This window comes from Triturus cristatus, chromosome 2_1, assembly GCF_964204655.1.
Source record: "Triturus cristatus chromosome 2_1, aTriCri1.1, whole genome shotgun sequence".
Classification (NCBI taxonomy): domain Eukaryota; kingdom Metazoa; phylum Chordata; class Amphibia; order Caudata; family Salamandridae; genus Triturus; species Triturus cristatus.
Window position 1 is genome coordinate 248468712 of NC_140581.1, and position 20618 is coordinate 248489329.

Consider the following 20618-nt stretch of genomic DNA (forward strand, 5'->3'; position numbering starts at 1 on the left):
CCTCCCAGGGGGTGGTCTCTGGACCTTATGTATTTTAGGAAGAATGTAGAAAGCAGGAGTCTTGGGATGTGTCTGCACCAAGAATTCTGCTTCATTCTTGGTTATCCAATTCTCCTGCCTTCCTTCTTCTACCAGAGTACCAATGCATATCTGCAACCTGGAAGTGGGGTCTTGGCCAATCTTTGTGTAGAACTTTGTATCACAAAGTTGTCGAAGGCATTCATTCCGATAATCGGTCGTATTCATAATGACGGTAGCTCCGCCCTTATCTGCTGGTTTTATCGTGATGTTCATATCATTGCTCAATTCTTGAATACACCTACGTTCTATGTTTGATATATTGCAGAATGTTGTTTTAGGAAATTGCAAACTCAGTTCATATTCCTTCAAAACTGCTTTCTCAAAGGTGTGCACTTCTGAAGGTATCTGTTGTAGTGACGGTACAAAAGTGGATTTATTCCTCAATCCCGTGTTCGGTGTACAGCTCATCTCAGATTTATCCTTATCAGAAAAAAAGAAGTGTAGTCTAACTTTTCGAAAAAAATCCGAAAACTCTTTATGAATCAAAAATTTGTCCCCTAACTTAGTAGGAACAAAACCAAGTCCCTTAGATAGGACTTAGATAGTCGTCTGGTTTCCTAGCGCTGGGAGGCCTCAGGGTAGCCATGCGCTTTATAAATGCCTCTTCTATTCTATTCTATTCTAAGTTCTGTCAGATTTTTATCACTCAGATTAACTATCAAGCTATCGGGTCGTTTGTGGACGCTGTCATACTCCGAGTCACTCTCTGTTCTATCGAGGGATCCCAACTCACTTGTTGTTGTGTGCTCGTCGCACGCGCCCTGTTGTATCCTCTTCGCCGTCCGCTTCTTCCTCTGGCCTGGCCAAAAAAAGGAGGGTAATTGGGTCCACCAAATGGTGGACCTGAATGGAAGGGAGGAGGTGGATAAGGCCATGGTTGTGGTGGCCACCACGGGGTCTGTTGTGGATATGTCTGTGGATTGCCTCTTCCACGCCTCGTGTAATTAGCTGATGTATATTCTGGATCTGAGTATTAGAGTCACTCCATTCATCTGAATTAGAGGTCCACTCGTCTGTGTCTTTCCGCCATCCTCGTTGTCCTCGTTTATCTTTCTTCTTGTTCAGAGTGGTTTGATACTCATCAGATGTATAGGGATAGACTTTCTCTAAAGTAAATCTATCAAGATCCTTCTTCAATTTATTGACCTTGAACTTGACCAGATCATCTTTGATTTCATTAAGATTCTTAGTGATTTCCTCTAATTTCTTTTTGTACACAGTGACCTGTATTCCCACTTTCAATTGACTTTCCAGTGTTAATATTTCAATAGCTAGGAGGTCGGCCGTTTCTTTGGCTGTGTTTATTATCAAAACTAGCCAATCTCTAGTGCATCGCCACGCTATTTTGGACCAGTTTATCACAAAGGTTTTGTTATCTAGAAAAAGTCTCGGGGCATTTGTCACCACCAATCCTGGGGGGGCTATATTGCCTCTCAAGTACTCTGTTAGTATTGCAGCATGTAAGATAGTTCTAACCTGCTGTTTCTTCACATTGCTGAGCCTAGTCCAATCTTCTGTATGGGACAAGGTCTGTGAGATGTGTGTATCTAAAATACTAGGTGTTTGGAGTATTGCCTGGACCATATCCTCATCAAACGCCAAACCCGTGTTTTCTGTCATTTTGACTACCAAGGATGTGTTAAAGCTCAAACGCCAAAAGAAAAACTATGGTGAAAAGGTATACTCTATTCTAAATACCCAATTAAAACTAAAACTAAAACTAGACCTACAGCCCACAGCTGTGCTAACTTGTATCTCACGATAAGGTCAAAGAGGAGAGTTAATCCACACACGGTATCACTCCTGTATCAAAACTCACAAAAAAATACCGTAATGGAGAAGATATCAAAGGTAAATTACAAAAGTGTACAGAACACACACCTTCAAAAATATTAGTTTTTAAAGACGAGAACCCTCACTCACCATGATGGTGACATGCTTCATCATTGGGTCCCCTCTTGTACACAGTGTCCGCAAGGTACACTGTGTGGGCTTCTACTCTCCCTTAGGAGAGGAGCTGAGGTGTTCTTAGCACTCCAATGTGAGTCTGTGAGTGGGGGGCAGAGTGCAAATAATATCAAATGTGATTTAAAACCATCTCTCTAAGGAGAAAAATTATTTATTAGCTCTCCCTTAGGGATGGGACTTAAAATAAGGAGTGTGACGATAGGGATAAAAAGTTTCCTATCTGACTGGGTCAGGTCAACATGTTTCTGCCAAACTGAGGTGAATTCATGGCATTCATCAGGACCATTGTCTTGTCACTCTGCTTAAAGATTGATAATAAAAACCATACTTATAATTCGTAGGTGTTGAGAGACCAACATCAATTTGGTCTTCTTACTGTAACACAAAAGAAAACACACTTTAATATTTCAAATTGTAACATACACCTAACGTGTCTATCACCCAGTGTATGTGGAATACGTGTCAAATAACATCCCAGTGGCGCAAAACACCAAACCATAGTAAGAGAATGAGTCTCACCATAAAGCAGATCAATACCTGCCAATACCTTTCATTGGTCCTTAGTTAAGCGGGTATCTAGGAGTATGGAAAACATGAAAGGTATACAACTTAACACCATAATCTAACTCAGCATATCAACTATGTGGCAACACAACATACTGCACACAGGATCGAAATGAAATTCAGTATGGAGGTAAAAAAGAAGAAGAAGAACATGAACCGAGTGAAAAGTCATCCACTCGTTTACTCAACATAAACAGCATCTCTTTCTATTACAACGTAATTGGTTGTGGCTCTTATGTAATAAGTCGATAGACCAATATGTTTACATATTGTTGAAATACTCTTACTCATCACGCAGAAAAACATATACACCTCACACGTGTATAGTTTCTATTCTACAAAAGCCCAAGTCAATAAAACAAACCTCCCCGAGTGTTAAGCCTATTTAACTGGCTCTATTCCACTCGTACAATCGGTTTGTGGCTTAACGGTCAACACCACAGACAAAGGAGTATATAAAAATAGACGGATTGCTCACCAAGTTACGCCGCCAACATCTCCCAAATGGAGCCGACGATAGCCAGTGAACATCCCTTCTTTTGAATGTGAATTGCTACAGTCACGGCCGTGCAACCCGGAAGTGTACCAAATTACTTCCGGTTGCACGAACCACTTCAGTGCAAGTAAAAAAATGTGAAATGGACTCATTCTACGAGCGTGACAGATATATATGAAAATAATATACAAATGTATCTAGCGCTTCAAACTTTAGCGCTCTTTTTGATACCAACATTATTTTTAACACGAACGCTGATCTTGAGAAACAGGACCTGGAACGGCACTCCGCTCAATTCAACCCAATGCATTCTGGGGTCTGTAGTTAGTTACCTTATTACAGAGTCTTTTTCAAGGTAATTAAGAAAAGAAAAGTAGACATCTGCTCAGAATTCACTCCCAGTCTACAGATATAAAGAACAATAGCTACCTGTAGAATGTATCACCTGGTCACATATCATTAAAGGGAATACAGTGACAAGTGACTCGTCTCATATCTGATTTGAAGGCATACTAAACTCAAATAAGGGCACAAAGAAAGAATATTGTCCCATAGTTATCATATGAGTCTAGAATTCACAAAGACATAAAGATGTAGCAGATAATAGAGATTTAAAGACATTCAGGGGCAACAGATTACAGGGATATAACGCAGCCATGTGAAGAAACAGCACGTGGAACATTTTGTGTAAGACAAAAAATTGCCAAAATCTTACATTTACAGTGTATTCCACGGTATGTCTTCATTCAGACCATTAATATGGCTTTTCAAGCGGAACACCCACCTCTGTTCCCTAAGTAACAGAACTCTCTCCAAAGGACCCATATTAACATGGTACTTAGGTTTATCAATAATAACCCATGTAAAGTCATCTTCCGTATGTGACTTATCAACAAAGTGTCTAGTCATGCAGGTGTTAGTTTTTCTGCATCGAAACGCACTCCGATGTTCAATCATCCTTTGTTTGACCTTCCTAGTGGTCATTCCAATGTATACCAAAAGGCATGGGCAGGTGATCATATAAATGACCCCACTAGTATTACAGTTGGTGTGTGTCTGTAATGTCCAAGGTGTTTCAAGACCTAGGTCAAGCTGTGTCACTTTTCGAGTAAAAGGACAAACAGAACATGTACCACACGGGAAATGTCCCACCACTGATGTTGCACCCCATATGGTCAATTGTCTTTTCTCTCGTATATCAATTCTGGGTCTAGTGTGTACTAGCATATCTCTTAAATTGCCACTCCGCTTAAAAGCAAAAAGAGGTCTTTCCAAGGACAGCTTTCCTGTATTCAAGATGTGCCAAGCTTTATTCACTGCTCTCTTGACATTATTTGATTGATCATTAAAAGTAGTGACACAGACCATCCTTTTATTCTCAGGTCTAGTATGGGATTCCAACAGAGCCTCCCGATGATTATTACGTGCTCTCTTGTTGGCACCATGTACTAATTTACTCGGATAGTTGCGAGATATTAGTTCATCAGTCAGATTCTTAGCATGTAGTTTATATCTTGCTATTTCACTACAATTTCTTCGTAACCTCAAAAATTGACCTACAGGCAAATTATTCAGAAGTGCTCGAGGATGAAAGCTGTAAAAGCTCAACAATGAATTTCGCGCCATAGGTTTCTGATACAATTCAGTCTGAATTTTACCATATTTGGGGTATAATCTCAAATCCAAAAATGACAGGGTGTTATTACTGGATTCACCAGTAAATTTCAAATTGCGATCTCGTGTATTGAGCCACACGGAAAACGCATCAAGCGAAACCTGGTCACCTTCCCAGATGACCAGGATATCGTCTATGTATCGTCTCCACAATTTCAGTTGGTGTGAGAAGGGATTACTAATATCAAAAATAATGTTGGTCTCAAAATGATACATGTACAGATTGGCCATACTGGGAGCACACGTACTGCCCATAGAAGTGCCAGTCGTTTGCCAATATAGCTTCCCTTCAAAGCAGAAAAAATTCTCTTTCAAAGCCAGCCTAGCACACTGCATTACAAAAGTATTTGGTGTCTGGTCATCACGTGGATGACTCTCTAACAGGAGTGCAATGATTTGTAAAGTGTCATCCTGTGGAATGTTTGTATATAGTGACTCTACGTCATATGAAGCCATCAAAGACGTAGCCGGATCGAAGGAGACTGTGTCCAGAAGAGACAGGGCATGCTTGGTGTCCTGTATATAGGACGGCATCTCCGCTACTATAGGGCGAAGAAAATGGTCCACAAATTTGGACAGAGGCTCCGATACTGAGCCAATGCCCGAGACTATCGGCCTCCCAGGGGGTGGTCTCTGGACCTTATGTATTTTAGGAAGAATGTAGAAAGCAGGAGTCTTGGGATGTGTCTGCACCAAGAATTCTGCTTCATTCTTGGTTATCCAATTCTCCTGCCTTCCTTCTTCTACCAGAGTACCAATGCATATCTGCAACCTGGAAGTGGGGTCTTGGCCAATCTTTGTGTAGAACTTTGTATCACAAAGTTGTCGAAGGCATTCATTCCGATAATCGGTCGTATTCATAATGACGGTAGCTCCGCCCTTATCTGCTGGTTTTATCGTGATGTTCATATCATTGCTCAATTCTTGAATACACCTACGTTCTATGTTTGATATATTGCAGAATGTTGTTTTAGGAAATTGCAAACTCAGTTCATATTCCTTCAAAACTGCTTTCTCAAAGGTGTGCACTTCTGAAGGTATCTGTTGTAGTGACGGTACAAAAGTGGATTTATTCCTCAATCCCGTGTTCGGTGTACAGCTCATCTCAGATTTATCCTTATCAGAAAAAAAGAAGTGTAGTCTAACTTTTCGAAAAAAATCCGAAAACTCTTTATGAATCAAAAATTTGTCCCCTAACTTAGTAGGAACAAAACCAAGTCCCTTAGATAGGACTTAGATAGTCGTCTGGTTTCCTAGCGCTGGGAGGCCTCAGGGTAGCCATGCGCTTTATAAATGCCTCTTCTATTCTATTCTATTCTAAGTTCTGTCAGATTTTTATCACTCAGATTAACTATCAAGCTATCGGGTCGTTTGTGGACGCTGTCATACTCCGAGTCACTCTCTGTTCTATCGAGGGATCCCAACTCACTTGTTGTTGTGTGCTCGTCGCACGCGCCCTGTTGTATCCTCTTCGCCGTCCGCTTCTTCCTCTGGCCTGGCCAAAAAAAGGAGGGTAATTGGGTCCACCAAATGGTGGACCTGAATGGAAGGGAGGAGGTGGATAAGGCCATGGTTGTGGTGGCCACCACGGGGTCTGTTGTGGATATGTCTGTGGATTGCCTCTTCCACGCCTCGTGTAATTAGCTGATGTATATTCTGGATCTGAGTATTAGAGTCACTCCATTCATCTGAATTAGAGGTCCACTCGTCTGTGTCTTTCCGCCATCCTCGTTGTCCTCGTTTATCTTTCTTCTTGTTCAGAGTGGTTTGATACTCATCAGATGTATAGGGATAGACTTTCTCTAAAGTAAATCTATCAAGATCCTTCTTCAATTTATTGACCTTGAACTTGACCAGATCATCTTTGATTTCATTAAGATTCTTAGTGATTTCCTCTAATTTCTTTTTGTACACAGTGACCTGTATTCCCACTTTCAATTGACTTTCCAGTGTTAATATTTCAATAGCTAGGAGGTCGGCCGTTTCTTTGGCTGTGTTTATTATCAAAACTAGCCAATCTCTAGTGCATCGCCACGCTATTTTGGACCAGTTTATCACAAAGGTTTTGTTATCTAGAAAAAGTCTCGGGGCATTTGTCACCACCAATCCTGGGGGGGCTATATTGCCTCTCAAGTACTCTGTTAGTATTGCAGCATGTAAGATAGTTCTAACCTGCTGTTTCTTCACATTGCTGAGCCTAGTCCAATCTTCTGTATGGGACAAGGTCTGTGAGATGTGTGTATCTAAAATACTAGGTGTTTGGAGTATTGCCTGGACCATATCCTCATCAAACGCCAAACCCGTGTTTTCTGTCATTTTGACTACCAAGGATGTGTTAAAGCTCAAACGCCAAAAGAAAAACTATGGTGAAAAGGTATACTCTATTCTAAATACCCAATTAAAACTAAAACTAAAACTAGACCTACAGCCCACAGCTGTGCTAACTTGTATCTCACGATAAGGTCAAAGAGGAGAGTTAATCCACACACGGTATCACTCCTGTATCAAAACTCACAAAAAAATACCGTAATGGAGAAGATATCAAAGGTAAATTACAAAAGTGTACAGAACACACACCTTCAAAAATATTAGTTTTTAAAGACGAGAACCCTCACTCACCATGATGGTGACATGCTTCATCATTGGGTCCCCTCTTGTACACAGTGTCCGCAAGGTACACTGTGTGGGCTTCTACTCTCCCTTAGGAGAGGAGCTGAGGTGTTCTTAGCACTCCAATGTGAGTCTGTGAGTGGGGGGCAGAGTGCAAATAATATCAAATGTGATTTAAAACCATCTCTCTAAGGAGAAAAATTATTTATTAGCTCTCCCTTAGGGATGGGACTTAAAATAAGGAGTGTGACGATAGGGATAAAAAGTTTCCTATCTGACTGGGTCAGGTCAACATGTTTCTGCCAAACTGAGGTGAATTCATGGCATTCATCAGGACCATTGTCTTGTCACTCTGCTTAAAGATTGATAATAAAAACCATACTTATAATTCGTAGGTGTTGAGAGACCAACATCAATTTGGTCTTCTTACTGTAACACAAAAGAAAACACACTTTAATATTTCAAATTGTAACATACACCTAACGTGTCTATCACCCAGTGTATGTGGAATACGTGTCAAATAACATCCCAGTGGCGCAAAACACCAAACCATAGTAAGAGAATGAGTCTCACCATAAAGCAGATCAATACCTGCCAATACCTTTCATTGGTCCTTAGTTAAGCGGGTATCTAGGAGTATGGAAAACATGAAAGGTATACAACTTAACACCATAATCTAACTCAGCATATCAACTATGTGGCAACACAACATACTGCACACAGGATCGAAATGAAATTCAGTATGGAGGTAAAAAAGAAGAAGAAGAACATGAACCGAGTGAAAAGTCATCCACTCGTTTACTCAACATAAACAGCATCTCTTTCTATTACAACGTAATTGGTTGTGGCTCTTATGTAATAAGTCGATAGACCAATATGTTTACATATTGTTGAAATACTCTTACTCATCACGCAGAAAAACATATACACCTCACACGTGTATAGTTTCTATTCTACAAAAGCCCAAGTCAATAAAACAAACCTCCCCGAGTGTTAAGCCTATTTAACTGGCTCTATTCCACTCGTACAATCGGTTTGTGGCTTAACGGTCAACACCACAGACAAAGGAGTATATAAAAATAGACGGATTGCTCACCAAGTTACGCCGCCAACATCTCCCAAATGGAGCCGACGATAGCCAGTGAACATCCCTTCTTTTGAATGTGAATTGCTACAGTCACGGCCGTGCAACCCGGAAGTGTACCAAATTACTTCCGGTTGCACGAACCACTTCAGTGCAAGTAAAAAAATGTGAAATGGACTCATTCTACGAGCGTGACAGATATATATGAAAATAATATACAAATGTATCTAGCGCTTCAAACTTTAGCGCTCTTTTTGATACCAACATTATTTTTAACACGGAACGCTGATCTTGAGAAACAGGACCTGGAACGGCACTCCGCTCAATTCAACCCAATGCATTCTGGGGTCTGTAGTTAGTTACCTTATTACAGAGTCTTTTTCAAGGTAATTAAGAAAAGAAAAGTAGACATCTGCTCAGAATTCACTCCCAGTCTACAGATATAAAGAACAATAGCTACCTGTAGAATGTATCACCTGGTCACATATCATTAAAGGGAATACAGTGACAAGTGACTCGTCTCATATCTGATTTGAAGGCATACTAAACTCAAATAAGGGCACAAAGAAAGAATATTGTCCCATAGTTATCATATGAGTCTAGAATTCACAAAGACATAAAGATGTAGCAGATAATAGAGATTTAAAGACATTCAGGGGCAACAGATTACAGGGATATAACGCAGCCATGTGAAGAAACAGCACGTGGAACATTTTGTGTAAGACAAAAAATTGCCAAAATCTTACATTTACAGTGTATTCCACGGTATGTCTTCATTCAGACCATTAATATGGCTTTTCAAGCGGAACACCCACCTCTGTTCCCTAAGTAACAGAACTCTCTCCAAAGGACCCATATTAACATGGTACTTAGGTTTATCAATAATAACCCATGTAAAGTCATCTTCCGTATGTGACTTATCAACAAAGTGTCTAGTCATGCAGGTGTTAGTTTTTCTGCATCGAAACGCACTCCGATGTTCAATCATCCTTTGTTTGACCTTCCTAGTGGTCATTCCAATGTATACCAAAAGGCATGGGCAGGTGATCATATAAATGACCCCACTAGTATTACAGTTGGTGTGTGTCTGTAATGTCCAAGGTGTTTCAAGACCTAGGTCAAGCTGTGTCACTTTTCGAGTAAAAGGACAAACAGAACATGTACCACACGGGAAATGTCCCACCACTGATGTTGCACCCCATATGGTCAATTGTCTTTTCTCTCGTATATCAATTCTGGGTCTAGTGTGTACTAGCATATCTCTTAAATTGCCACTCCGCTTAAAAGCAAAAAGAGGTCTTTCCAAGGACAGCTTTCCTGTATTCAAGATGTGCCAAGCTTTATTCACTGCTCTCTTGACATTATTTGATTGATCATTAAAAGTAGTGACACAGACCATCCTTTTATTCTCAGGTCTAGTATGGGATTCCAACAGAGCCTCCCGATGATTATTACGTGCTCTCTTGTTGGCACCATGTACTAATTTACTCGGATAGTTGCGAGATATTAGTTCATCAGTCAGATTCTTAGCATGTAGTTTATATCTTGCTATTTCACTACAATTTCTTCGTAACCTCAAAAATTGACCTACAGGCAAATTATTCAGAAGTGCTCGAGGATGAAAGCTGTAAAAGCTCAACAATGAATTTCGCGCCATAGGTTTCTGATACAATTCAGTCTGAATTTTACCATATTTGGGGTATAATCTCAAATCCAAAAATGACAGGGTGTTATTACTGGATTCACCAGTAAATTTCAAATTGCGATCTCGTGTATTGAGCCACACGGAAAACGCATCAAGCGAAACCTGGTCACCTTCCCAGATGACCAGGATATCGTCTATGTATCGTCTCCACAATTTCAGTTGGTGTGAGAAGGGATTACTAATATCAAAAATAATGTTGGTCTCAAAATGATACATGTACAGATTGGCCATACTGGGAGCACATGTACTGCCCATAGAAGTGCCAGTCGTTTGCCAATATAGCTTCCCTTCAAAGCAGAAAAAATTCTCTTTCAAAGCCAGCCTAGCACACTGCATTACAAAAGTATTTGGTGTCTGGTCATCACGTGGATGACTCTCTAACAGGAGTGCAATGATTTGTAAAGTGTCATCCTGTGGAATGTTTGTATATAGTGACTCTACGTCATATGAAGCCACCAAAGACGTAGCCGGATCGAAGGAGACTGTGTCCAGAAGAGACAGGGCATGCTTGTTGTCCTGTATATAGGACGGCATCTCCGCTACTATAGGGCGAAGAAAATGGTCCACAAATTTGGACAGAGGCTCCAATACTGAGCCAATGCCCGAGACTATCGGCCTCCCAGGGGGTGGTCTCTGGACCTTATGTATTTTAGGAACGTTTTGCACAGTGGTATTTGTAATAGATAATAGGCGCATATGGTGAGTACACCTGGTATCTGTAAAATTCTTAAATCCGTGACGGTGCTAGAGGGTAGGGGAGAACCACCAGCCTCCCTAAAAACTGCGGTCAGACCACATAGAATCAAGATGAGGGTACCCAAGCACACGTAAAATCAAGGTCATAACAGTTAGAATGTACATAAACAAGTGACACAAGTGGATCTTCGTCTCTTTCTTTTAAGTTTCTCTGATTTGGAGCCAGACGCGGTTGGGGGAAGATACACTTCGTATACCCAGAGACGGGGTGCTCAAATTCCGAGCACAGCTGAGATGTGAAAGCGTTTCACCCTGAAGAAATTCTTTAACCTCCCCCTCCCTCGTCGTTTGATTGTATGACCTGGAATTATCGTCATACTAGACATTTTGCATATAAAACAGTGTTCAGCCGTGAACAAGTCGCATGTAAAAAACTACTAAAGGCGACGAAACACGTGTTGGCTTGGGAACCACTTTGAAGACTGTGAAATACATTCTGAGAAAAAGAATATTAAATCGAAGAAACTTAAAAGAAAGAGACGAAGATCCACTTGTGTCACTTGTTTATGTACATTCTAACTGTTATGACCTTGATTTTACGTGTGCTTGGGTACCCTCATCTCAATGAAAGGTATTGGCAGGTATTGATCTGCTTTATGGTGAGAATCATTCTCTTACTATGGTTTGGTGTTTTGCGCCACTGGGATGTTATTTGACACATATTCCACATACACTGGGTGATAGACACGTTAGGTGTATGTTACAATTTGAAATATTAAAGTGTGTTTTCTTTTGTGTTACAGTAAGAAGACCAAATTGATGTTGGTCTCTCAACACCTACGAATTATAAGTACGGTTTTTATTATCAATCTTTAAGCAGAGTGACAAGACAATGGTCCTGATGAATGCCATGAATTCACCTCAGTTTGGCAGAAACATGTTGACCTGACCCAGTCAGATAGGAAACTTTTTATCCCTATCGTCACACTCCTTATTTTAAGTCCCATCCCTAAGGGAGAGCTAATAAATAATTTTTCTCCTTAGAGAGATGGTTTTAAATCACATTTGATATTATTTGCACTCTGCCCCCCACTCACAGACTCACATTGGAGTGCTAAGAACACCTCAGCTCCTCTCCTAAGGGAGAGTAGAAGCCCACACAGTGTACCTTGCGGACACTGTGTACAAGAGGGGACCCAATGATGAAGCATGTCACCATCATGGTGAGTGAGGGTTCTCGTCTTTAAAAACTAATATTTTTGAAGGTGTGTGTTCTGTACACTTTTGTAATTTACCTTTGATATCTTCTCCATTATGGTATTTTTTTGTGAGTTTTGATACAGGAGTGATACCGTGTGTGGATTAACTCTCCTCTTTGACCTTATCGTGAGATACACATTCATTGACCTTAAACATCTTCTTTGGTAAACACTGGACATACATTGGTTTTGTAAAGGTTTATCTGTGCTCTTTAGATAAACCTTAAGCGTATGTAAACTCCAAGTGTCTTCTGCAGCCCTTATCAGGATTTTTAATTCCAAGTGGAAAATCTTCTAATAGCCTCAAGCTGTCTTCCATGTCGCCAGCAATAGTCACAGAATAGAAACTAAAGAGCCTACATCTGTATGAAAGAAATACAGAAACACATAACAAAAAAGGTGAGAATAGACGCAACAAAGTCATTATCATCTTTCACACCAGAACCTGGGCTTCTATTGGAATTCTCTAGGGCGTATTATCAAGCCCCTTATCACCGCTTTAGCGACAGTTTCCTGCAGCTAAAGCGGCAATAATGTTATCGCCGTTCTTGATAATATGGCCCTGAGTCTTTTAATATGCGTTTTCAGACATTTCATGTCACCCCAGATTTTTCACATGTTTCTGGACCCTGTTTTTCTGCCTTCATGACGCTCTGCACATTGCCACTGCAAAACAGTATTAACATACTTATGCTTCCCTCTAACACATGTACTGTACATTGGAACTTGGCCTATTTAACTTACCTAAAAGTCCATTGTAAATGGTGTCTTCTCACCACCTACTCTGTACATTTCTTCCGAAAAAGAAGGCAATGTGGGAGAGGATTTCACACAAGGACTCAAGAATTGGGAACTCCAAAATCCTGCTGACACTCAGTTACAAGAACTGCTCTGCAAGAGTGTTTAAAAAAGGATACCTCTCCCTTAACCTATTTTGATGATTTTGGCGTTTTTTGCTCAATTATTTGTTTTTATTGTTGTAAATTGGTTCGGGAATGTTATTGTGTTCTTTACTTTAAAATTGTTACTTCTTGAACCCTGACAAAACCAGACAATCATTTTCCTCTGTGAGCAAAAGTGTGCTATGGAGTGTGTTTAGGTACTTTCAAATGAGTGTTTTAAAAAAATCAAACGCAGAGATATGTTTTATAACCTACCTATCAAGGTGTGCATGGAGTTAGAATAGTAAATATGTGCTCCATTACAGTCAGTGGACTGTCCTATATAGGTATAACATGCATGTTATGCATCTGTCATCTGTGAATTAGCAGGTGTGATTTTGCTGGTTGATTTCCCTGAAATTAAAAAATACACACAGAAACAGTACACTACTACATTCAAAACCTTACAGTTTACTTTTTCTGGGTACGCCCATTCCCACTGCCCTGTTGTTGGGCTCATACTCAAGTAAACATATTGCAAATTTACAGCACAGATAATTTCTCAATACATTCATCACCCAAAATCAAGTGATAGAACACAGCTTGTTTTTTTTGTCTTTGGTATTATTTATAGCAGCACTCGCCAAGCCTGTAAAATATATTTGTCTCTTAGAAAGGGATTCAGGGTAAATGAGGTGCATCTGCATGCATTTAGGCAGTCACTACAGAGTACAGGGTGGGCAGATAATGAATATAGAAATGTCAGAAGTATTTTAACTAAAAATTGCTATGCTTGCCTTTTGATAGATTTGCACACCTTGCATGTCAAACCTTCTTCTGTTTTCTCACCCTGTTTCCTGCTTTCTTCCCCATTAGTTGAAAGAATGCTAGCTGTTGGATCTGTTCCTCTCTGCAGAGTCCCCCCTAAATGTGTTGCCTTTACCCCTCCAGTTTTGCTGAGTTTGTTTTGTCGACTTTAGGACTCTATGCACTTTTCTTCAGCAACGAGGGCTAAAGAGCTTGTGCTCTCTCTTTTAACATTTTTAAAATTGGCTTATACCCAATTGGCACATTTAGTTTACTTATATGTCCATAGAAACGTGGTACTACCCAATGCTTGTAAATTAAATGCAACTAGTGGGCCTGCCACACGCTTGAAAGACCTTTTAAACATGGTTCAGGTCTGCTATTGCAGCGTGTATCTAATTTCAAAGTGCCATTCAACCTGGCAAAATAAACCTTATGCCAGTAAAAAACCTTCTTTTTTAATACATATGTCACCCCAAGAATAGGCTCTTCATAGTCCATAGGGCAGGATGCAGTGTATTTAAAAGGTTGGACGTTGACGTTTAATATTTACTTGTCCTATGCCACACCCACAGATATTGCAGGGGCCTTTGCGCGGTATTATGCAAATCTATATGCAGCTGCTTCACAGACGGACGTGGCGCAAATCACTCACTATTTGGACACAATTGAGCTTCCCTCGTTCTCTCAGGAGGAGAGGAATAGACTGGAGGGAGACCTCACTCTCGAGGAAGTGACGGAGGCCATCGGCCGCCTAAAGTTGGGGAAAACCCTGGGTCCCAACGGCCTCCCGGGAGAATTTTTCAAACTAAATAGTACTCTGCTCGTACCACACTTACTAAATATGTTCCTAACGGCAAAGGAGGAAGGGATTCTTTCAGCAGATCTTCGGATGGCCACGGTAGTGGTAATACACAAGACTGGGAATCCTCCGGAGGATTGTGGATCATATCGACCCATATCTCTGCTTAACATTGAGACCAAAATTTTAGCTATCATGCTCGCGTCAAGGCTCCTGACTGTCATTACCGCCTTGATCCATAGGGACCAATCGGGTTTAATGCCTAAGCGAGTCACGCGTCTGAACTTACATCGCATGGCCAATTGGATGGCCATGGTTCAGGGTCGGGATAGTGTTCACCTGCTCCTTTCATTGGGCGCAGAGAATGAATTCGATACCATTCATTGGCCCTTCATGAGATGCACCCTGGAGAGGTTTGGCTTCGGCCCCATCTTTAGAGATTGGTTATCACTCCTGTATAATGCTCCTGAGGCCAAAGTCTGAGTTAACGGGGCGATCTCGCAGAGTTGGCCGATTCAACGAGGTACTAGGCAGGGCTGTCCCTTATCCCCCCCTATTATTTGCTCTTATGTTGGAGCCTGTGTGGTCCGATCTCAACGAGGTCTCAGGGGTTTTGTAGATGATTCGCATTTTTTAGCACAAGAACGTATATCATTATATGGATGATATTTTATTATATGTCACCGACCCGGTAGTGCCACTCCCCAAACTGCTACAAATTTATGGAGACTATGGCCGCCACGCCGGGTATAAGATTAATTGGGGCAAATCTACTTTGTACCCCATAGCCGGAACGGTGGCGCCCCATGCTTATCCGAGCTGCCTTCGGTTATCTACTGAGGGGTTCACCTACTTGGGCCTCTATATGACTATCGAGCTGGAAGCCAACTTAGAGCGTAATATCAGGCGGATCCTCGCAAACTTCCAAGGCGACGTCAAGAGATGGAGGAAACTCCCCTTGACGATTATGGGGAGGGCGGCGTTGTACAAAATGACTACGCTCCCGCAATTGCTATACATCTTGCAAAATACCTATTGTAAAATCCCAGAGACTGTGTTTGAAACTCTCAACAGTGAGCTACTCTTACCGCTGTGGGACGGAGCTCACACGCGAATAGCGTTGCAAACGCTACAACGTAACCCATACAATGGTGGTCTTGCCCTACCGGATATCAGAGCTTACTACTGAGCAGCCCATCTCATTGTCATTAATGAATGGATCTATGCTCCAGGGGACCATCCCACCAATAGGTTGGAATGGCCACAATTCAGAGAGCATGCTCATTTACACTTTATTTATGGGGGCAAAGGTAGTACTCGACTCCTGCCTACATCCCAACATGTACTAGAGCCATGGAAAAGTGCTGAGAAGCAAATGAAAAGGGATCGGAAACCAACTAGGGAGACCCCGCTGTGGGAAGGAGCTAGATTGCTTTAAATTAGGAAACTAAGAGGATTCAAACAGGGGGATTTAATAGGGATTTCAAAGGTAGGGGATGTACTGCAGGCGGGCACATTGGCCCCTTTCGCCTGGTTTCAAGCCATATATCAACTACATGATAACCAAGCTTATGCCTATCTTAGACTGACTAGAAGACCAATAAAGGGTTCTGGCTCAAATGGCAGCAAGGCCAAACCAATTATAATGAAAAAACAAAAGCAAAAGCCAGTGCTGCATATAAATTACCTAAACTTTGAATAGTGAACTGAGTGAAACAGTGACACTAACAACCAATTGTTCCGTTGGATTTAATCCTGTAAATATTTTCAGTTTGCATTTGAAAGCATTTTCAATTGACAGTACATATTCATTACAAAAACATAAATACAATTACCTCAACAATATGAACATTTGTGAAATTAGACACCACTATATTCAATAGTACACTCACCCATGAGAACAACAATCATACTACTCATGCATCCTCACTCAACAACATGCAATATGAAACAGTGATACTCAATAAATAAATCACTATACAAAGGCCATCAACACGACTGTGCATAGTTATGAATCTCAATACTATATTTTACACAAGATTGGCCGTAGGTGAAAAAAGGTCTACGCGTTTCGAATCCCTTTGTAGGCAGGGATTCTCATCAGGACCAACACTTGGCTTAATCTAAGGAGGGGGGAACTCAACCCGAATCTAGTGAGGCTTTGGGGTTTACAGAAGGGTGTCGAGTCAACCAAAGAAACTTCTTTCTGGCGTTTTGAAGTCAACGAACATTTCAAGAGTCACGAATGTTACAGGTGCTCTGGACAATCTCCAAGGACGAGAACTGGAGGAATCAATCTGCTCACACGCTCGTATGCTTTCCGGAACGAAGAATAGCGAGGCAGGAGCTAAGCCGGCCGTCAGGGGAAGAAACTTTCCGCTAATGTTGAATCTCAGGGAACGGCAGTGTCCGTGTTTCTTTGCATCAGTTGTTCGTCTCCATGTAGGTACGAGCTATCAAGTTCTCGTCCTTGGAGATTGGAATTTCTACATACTGGCAAGAGGTCTTCACTACTCTGTCGAGGGTTCTTGAGTCACCAACAGACTCCTCACCCCAGGCTGCCCACTTGATTGTATATTGGTGGGAATTGGCACCCTCCTTGTTAATAGAGATATTGCAAAACATTGGAACTCAAAGATCCCCCTAACCCTTGCTGAATGGCGATTAGCCATGGACTGGTGTGCAAAAATAGAGGAACCCATGTATGTTGTGATGGGTTGCCACCAAAAGAACGAGAAACTGTAGGGGAAATGGTGGGACTATTTTGGTCTGTCATAATGCATTGACTGCCTCATGATGTACATCGATGACTGGGGACTCCACACTACGAATGTGTTGTCTGTTGTATTATGCTCCTGTTATAAAATCAATATCTTTTAAAATATATATTATCCATCAGTTTAGTTTATAGATCTTCCATTAATAGAACACCATAATCTTAAGGTCTCTGCTCAAATCCTTGGGCATAGATGAGATTCTCAGTTCACCTTGTCACAATATATATATCTTAGCTACTGTTGATGCCACTTTTGCGCATGCTGGGTCGCTCCTATGATATGCTGTATATTGTAAAGGATCACCAGTACAGGGGATGCAGTCGTGAGAAGGTTACTCCTGTCTTTAAGTGGGGCGGTTATTTTGCCAGGAAAATTGAAAATTAGGACATGAGCATACCATGTGTGCAATGTTTCCAAATGGTCGCCCACAACTCTAGAAAAGGAGTTGTTCTATGTAGGTTATCAGGTCTTCCATGCCAATCATGTAGGAGTTTAAAGGGCTTAACTTCAAGGAAGCTTCCCTCACTCTTCTAGCATGAGTTTGAAGTAATTAAGACCAATCTTCAGGTGTACAATTCTTTTGGAGTCTAATGTACCATTTCTTCTTAACCAGTAGTTAAATGGGCTTCGTGCATAATTCCCTGATCAGAGTCTTGTTCAGTCAAGAAGTCAATTCTTTGTAGGACCCTCCATTTTTCAAGTGATGCATGTTGTATACAGACTTGCAGATTAAACAGCATTTTCCCCAGCCTATTTAATAAACAGTGTAATAATTGCCGATTTTTTAATTGCTGATCACGGCAAATACGAAATTCTGCTCTCAGTCTGGAGAAATGTTTCAAACAACCTCTCACAAGATGTGTGTAAGAGCATTATCTGTTCTATTCCATGCACTACTGGTTTATTGTGGTCTCTTGCAAACTTCTGTTATTTGCCTGTTACCTTATTCTGTAAATGTCTTTCAATACTCACCAAGCCTAGCAGTTCTAGCTCAGACGTGGTACAATATCTGTGAGAGTTGCTAGGCCTTTCTAAAGTTCAGTGTTGTGCAATTGTAAACCTCCTGAGGTAAATGTAAATAAAATGCCCAGTAATTGTAAAGCGCGAACAATTACCCGAAGGTGTCAAGGCGCTGGGGGCCGTCGGGAAGATTAAGCGAGCTATTGCCCAGAGTCACATTGTGCATGGCTGGTCTGCTGCCAGCACTGGGAATCAAACTCTGAGCCCCCGGGTTCCGGAGTCAGTCAAACTGGCCGCTGCACCACACCTCTTCCACAAGGTGGCAGAAGCATGTGCTTTTGAACATTTTGAGTATTGGATAGTTACCTTTCCTTAAATAAGTTTTAATTAGCCGGTCAATAGTAGCAAATAACAAATGGAAGGTACTGAAGGGAAGCATACTGAAAGACATATTTATAACTAAGCACAACTATTGTTTTGATGCATTTCAATTTGATTCCCATTATTAGAAATCAATAGTCAGGGACTTCTCCCGTAGTAGCAAATCATTGAATGGTTATCAGATCACAAGGGCAGTTAAAACTATTGACAAAGTGAGGGCATCTTCCAATGTATGATGATCTTTCTGATTGCAAGATGCGATTTTTTGGAATTGTGTCTCCTTGCCCGTTAACTGAAAGGACTCACAACAATATTGGTCGGATGTCTCATTTGTCATAGTTCGCAAGGATTTGCATAATGATGACTGCCTTATCAATAATGATAATGAAGGGTTTTTGAGAATGCCTGTGATCAATTCATTTTTGCTATATTAGAATAGAGCCAACACTTGGCCAAGAATAGCACAGGTATTGACCCAGCACCATTTGCCATTGTATTGCAGGCTACTGGTAATATGTAGCGGCCACAAGGACCAAATGAGTATAAGATGAAGACAGGGATGCCAACCAGCCCCACTAAGTGGTAATTCAAAGAAGATCCAAAAACTTGATTTTGCAATCAAACTGAGATTTCTGATTAACAAAGACAATCAAACATTCTAACATGGCTGCTAATGTAAATGATGATGTTGATTATCCAGATATACCAAACCATTGGGACACTATAAGTAAAACTATGTTATGCATTATTGCCAAGAGATATGATACATTGGTGATACAGAGTTAAATTCCAATGGCCTTAGCTGTTACTTACCACTTCCACATGTTACACTACAATCTGTCCATCTTCCATACTGCCATTTGTAATCAGGTTCAGTTTCATTTTCTTTATGTGCTACTTTTTGTATGGTGTACTCATATATGATGCCTGGGTTGGTGACCTGAAAAAGTAGCTGAAAACAAATGATTTTGTGTCTTTAATATATGTACATGGTTAACTTATCAGTTACTTTGGTGTAGAAGAACGTGCAAAGCAATTTAGTTACACTTTGTGATCATCTCCTACTCTGCTCAAGAGAAAATTATTAATGTCATTAGAAAATGCACAATTTAGAAAATCAATTGCAAGACACTGTTATTGAGTCATTACTAGGTTGAAATCATGAAACTTTGTTTACAAACACAGAAATGAGAAGAGAATTCATATGAAGCCAATACATCATGAATAAAAGAGAGATTAGGAGGGCAACTGAATAGGAAATTAATCAAAACAGCGGTGGTGTAATTATATTAACTACCTGACTCATATAAACTGGTATATGTCTTTTTGAGATTGATGGGCAGTAATATAAACCTTGGACAAATTCGCAAAGCTATTTGTATGTATACGTTGAACTCACAATTGCCAATGGCTTGAATTAGGATTGCCCATTCAAGAAATATGAATTAGCATATTTTTGGATTTTTATCATATAAATGAGTACCTCAGTCTGGCAGTCCGAAATTGAAAAAAAATTATTTCAGACCATCCGATCTAAATAGGGCGTATCATCTGATGCACCAACACTGATGGACCCAACTCGTCAGGCCATCAGTGGTGGTACGTCCATCAGAAATGTGAAGGACCCGGTCTGCCGAATTCAAAATCAGGTCCTGAGTCTCTTCATCTGATTGCTAAGCCAGTTATGATGACTCCAGTGCGTCTTTCCTATTCGTCTATTGAATTAAGTTTGTCAACTACTACTTGATTCTGGTTCCATATAACATGCGCTGAAACTCGATGTGATGTAGAAGCTCTTTGTAAAACAAGTAGTTAAATAGATAATATCACAACTTATATATCTCACCACTCTTGGCAGGGGATTTCAGCTACA

At 40.8% G+C, this 20618-nt stretch overlaps 1 protein-coding gene across 1 annotated transcript in view; it reads right to left on the reverse strand.

Moving 5' to 3' along the window:
- Positions 1 to 20618, reverse strand: part of ADAMTS12 (ADAM metallopeptidase with thrombospondin type 1 motif 12) — a 4274824-nt gene that overhangs the window by 1264500 nt on the left and 2989706 nt on the right. The window contains exon 16 of the mRNA XM_085630806.1: positions 19559 to 19697. Within this exon, the coding sequence (XP_085486932.1) occupies positions 19559 to 19697 (139 nt within the window). The remainder of the gene's footprint in view (positions 1 to 19558; positions 19698 to 20618) is intronic.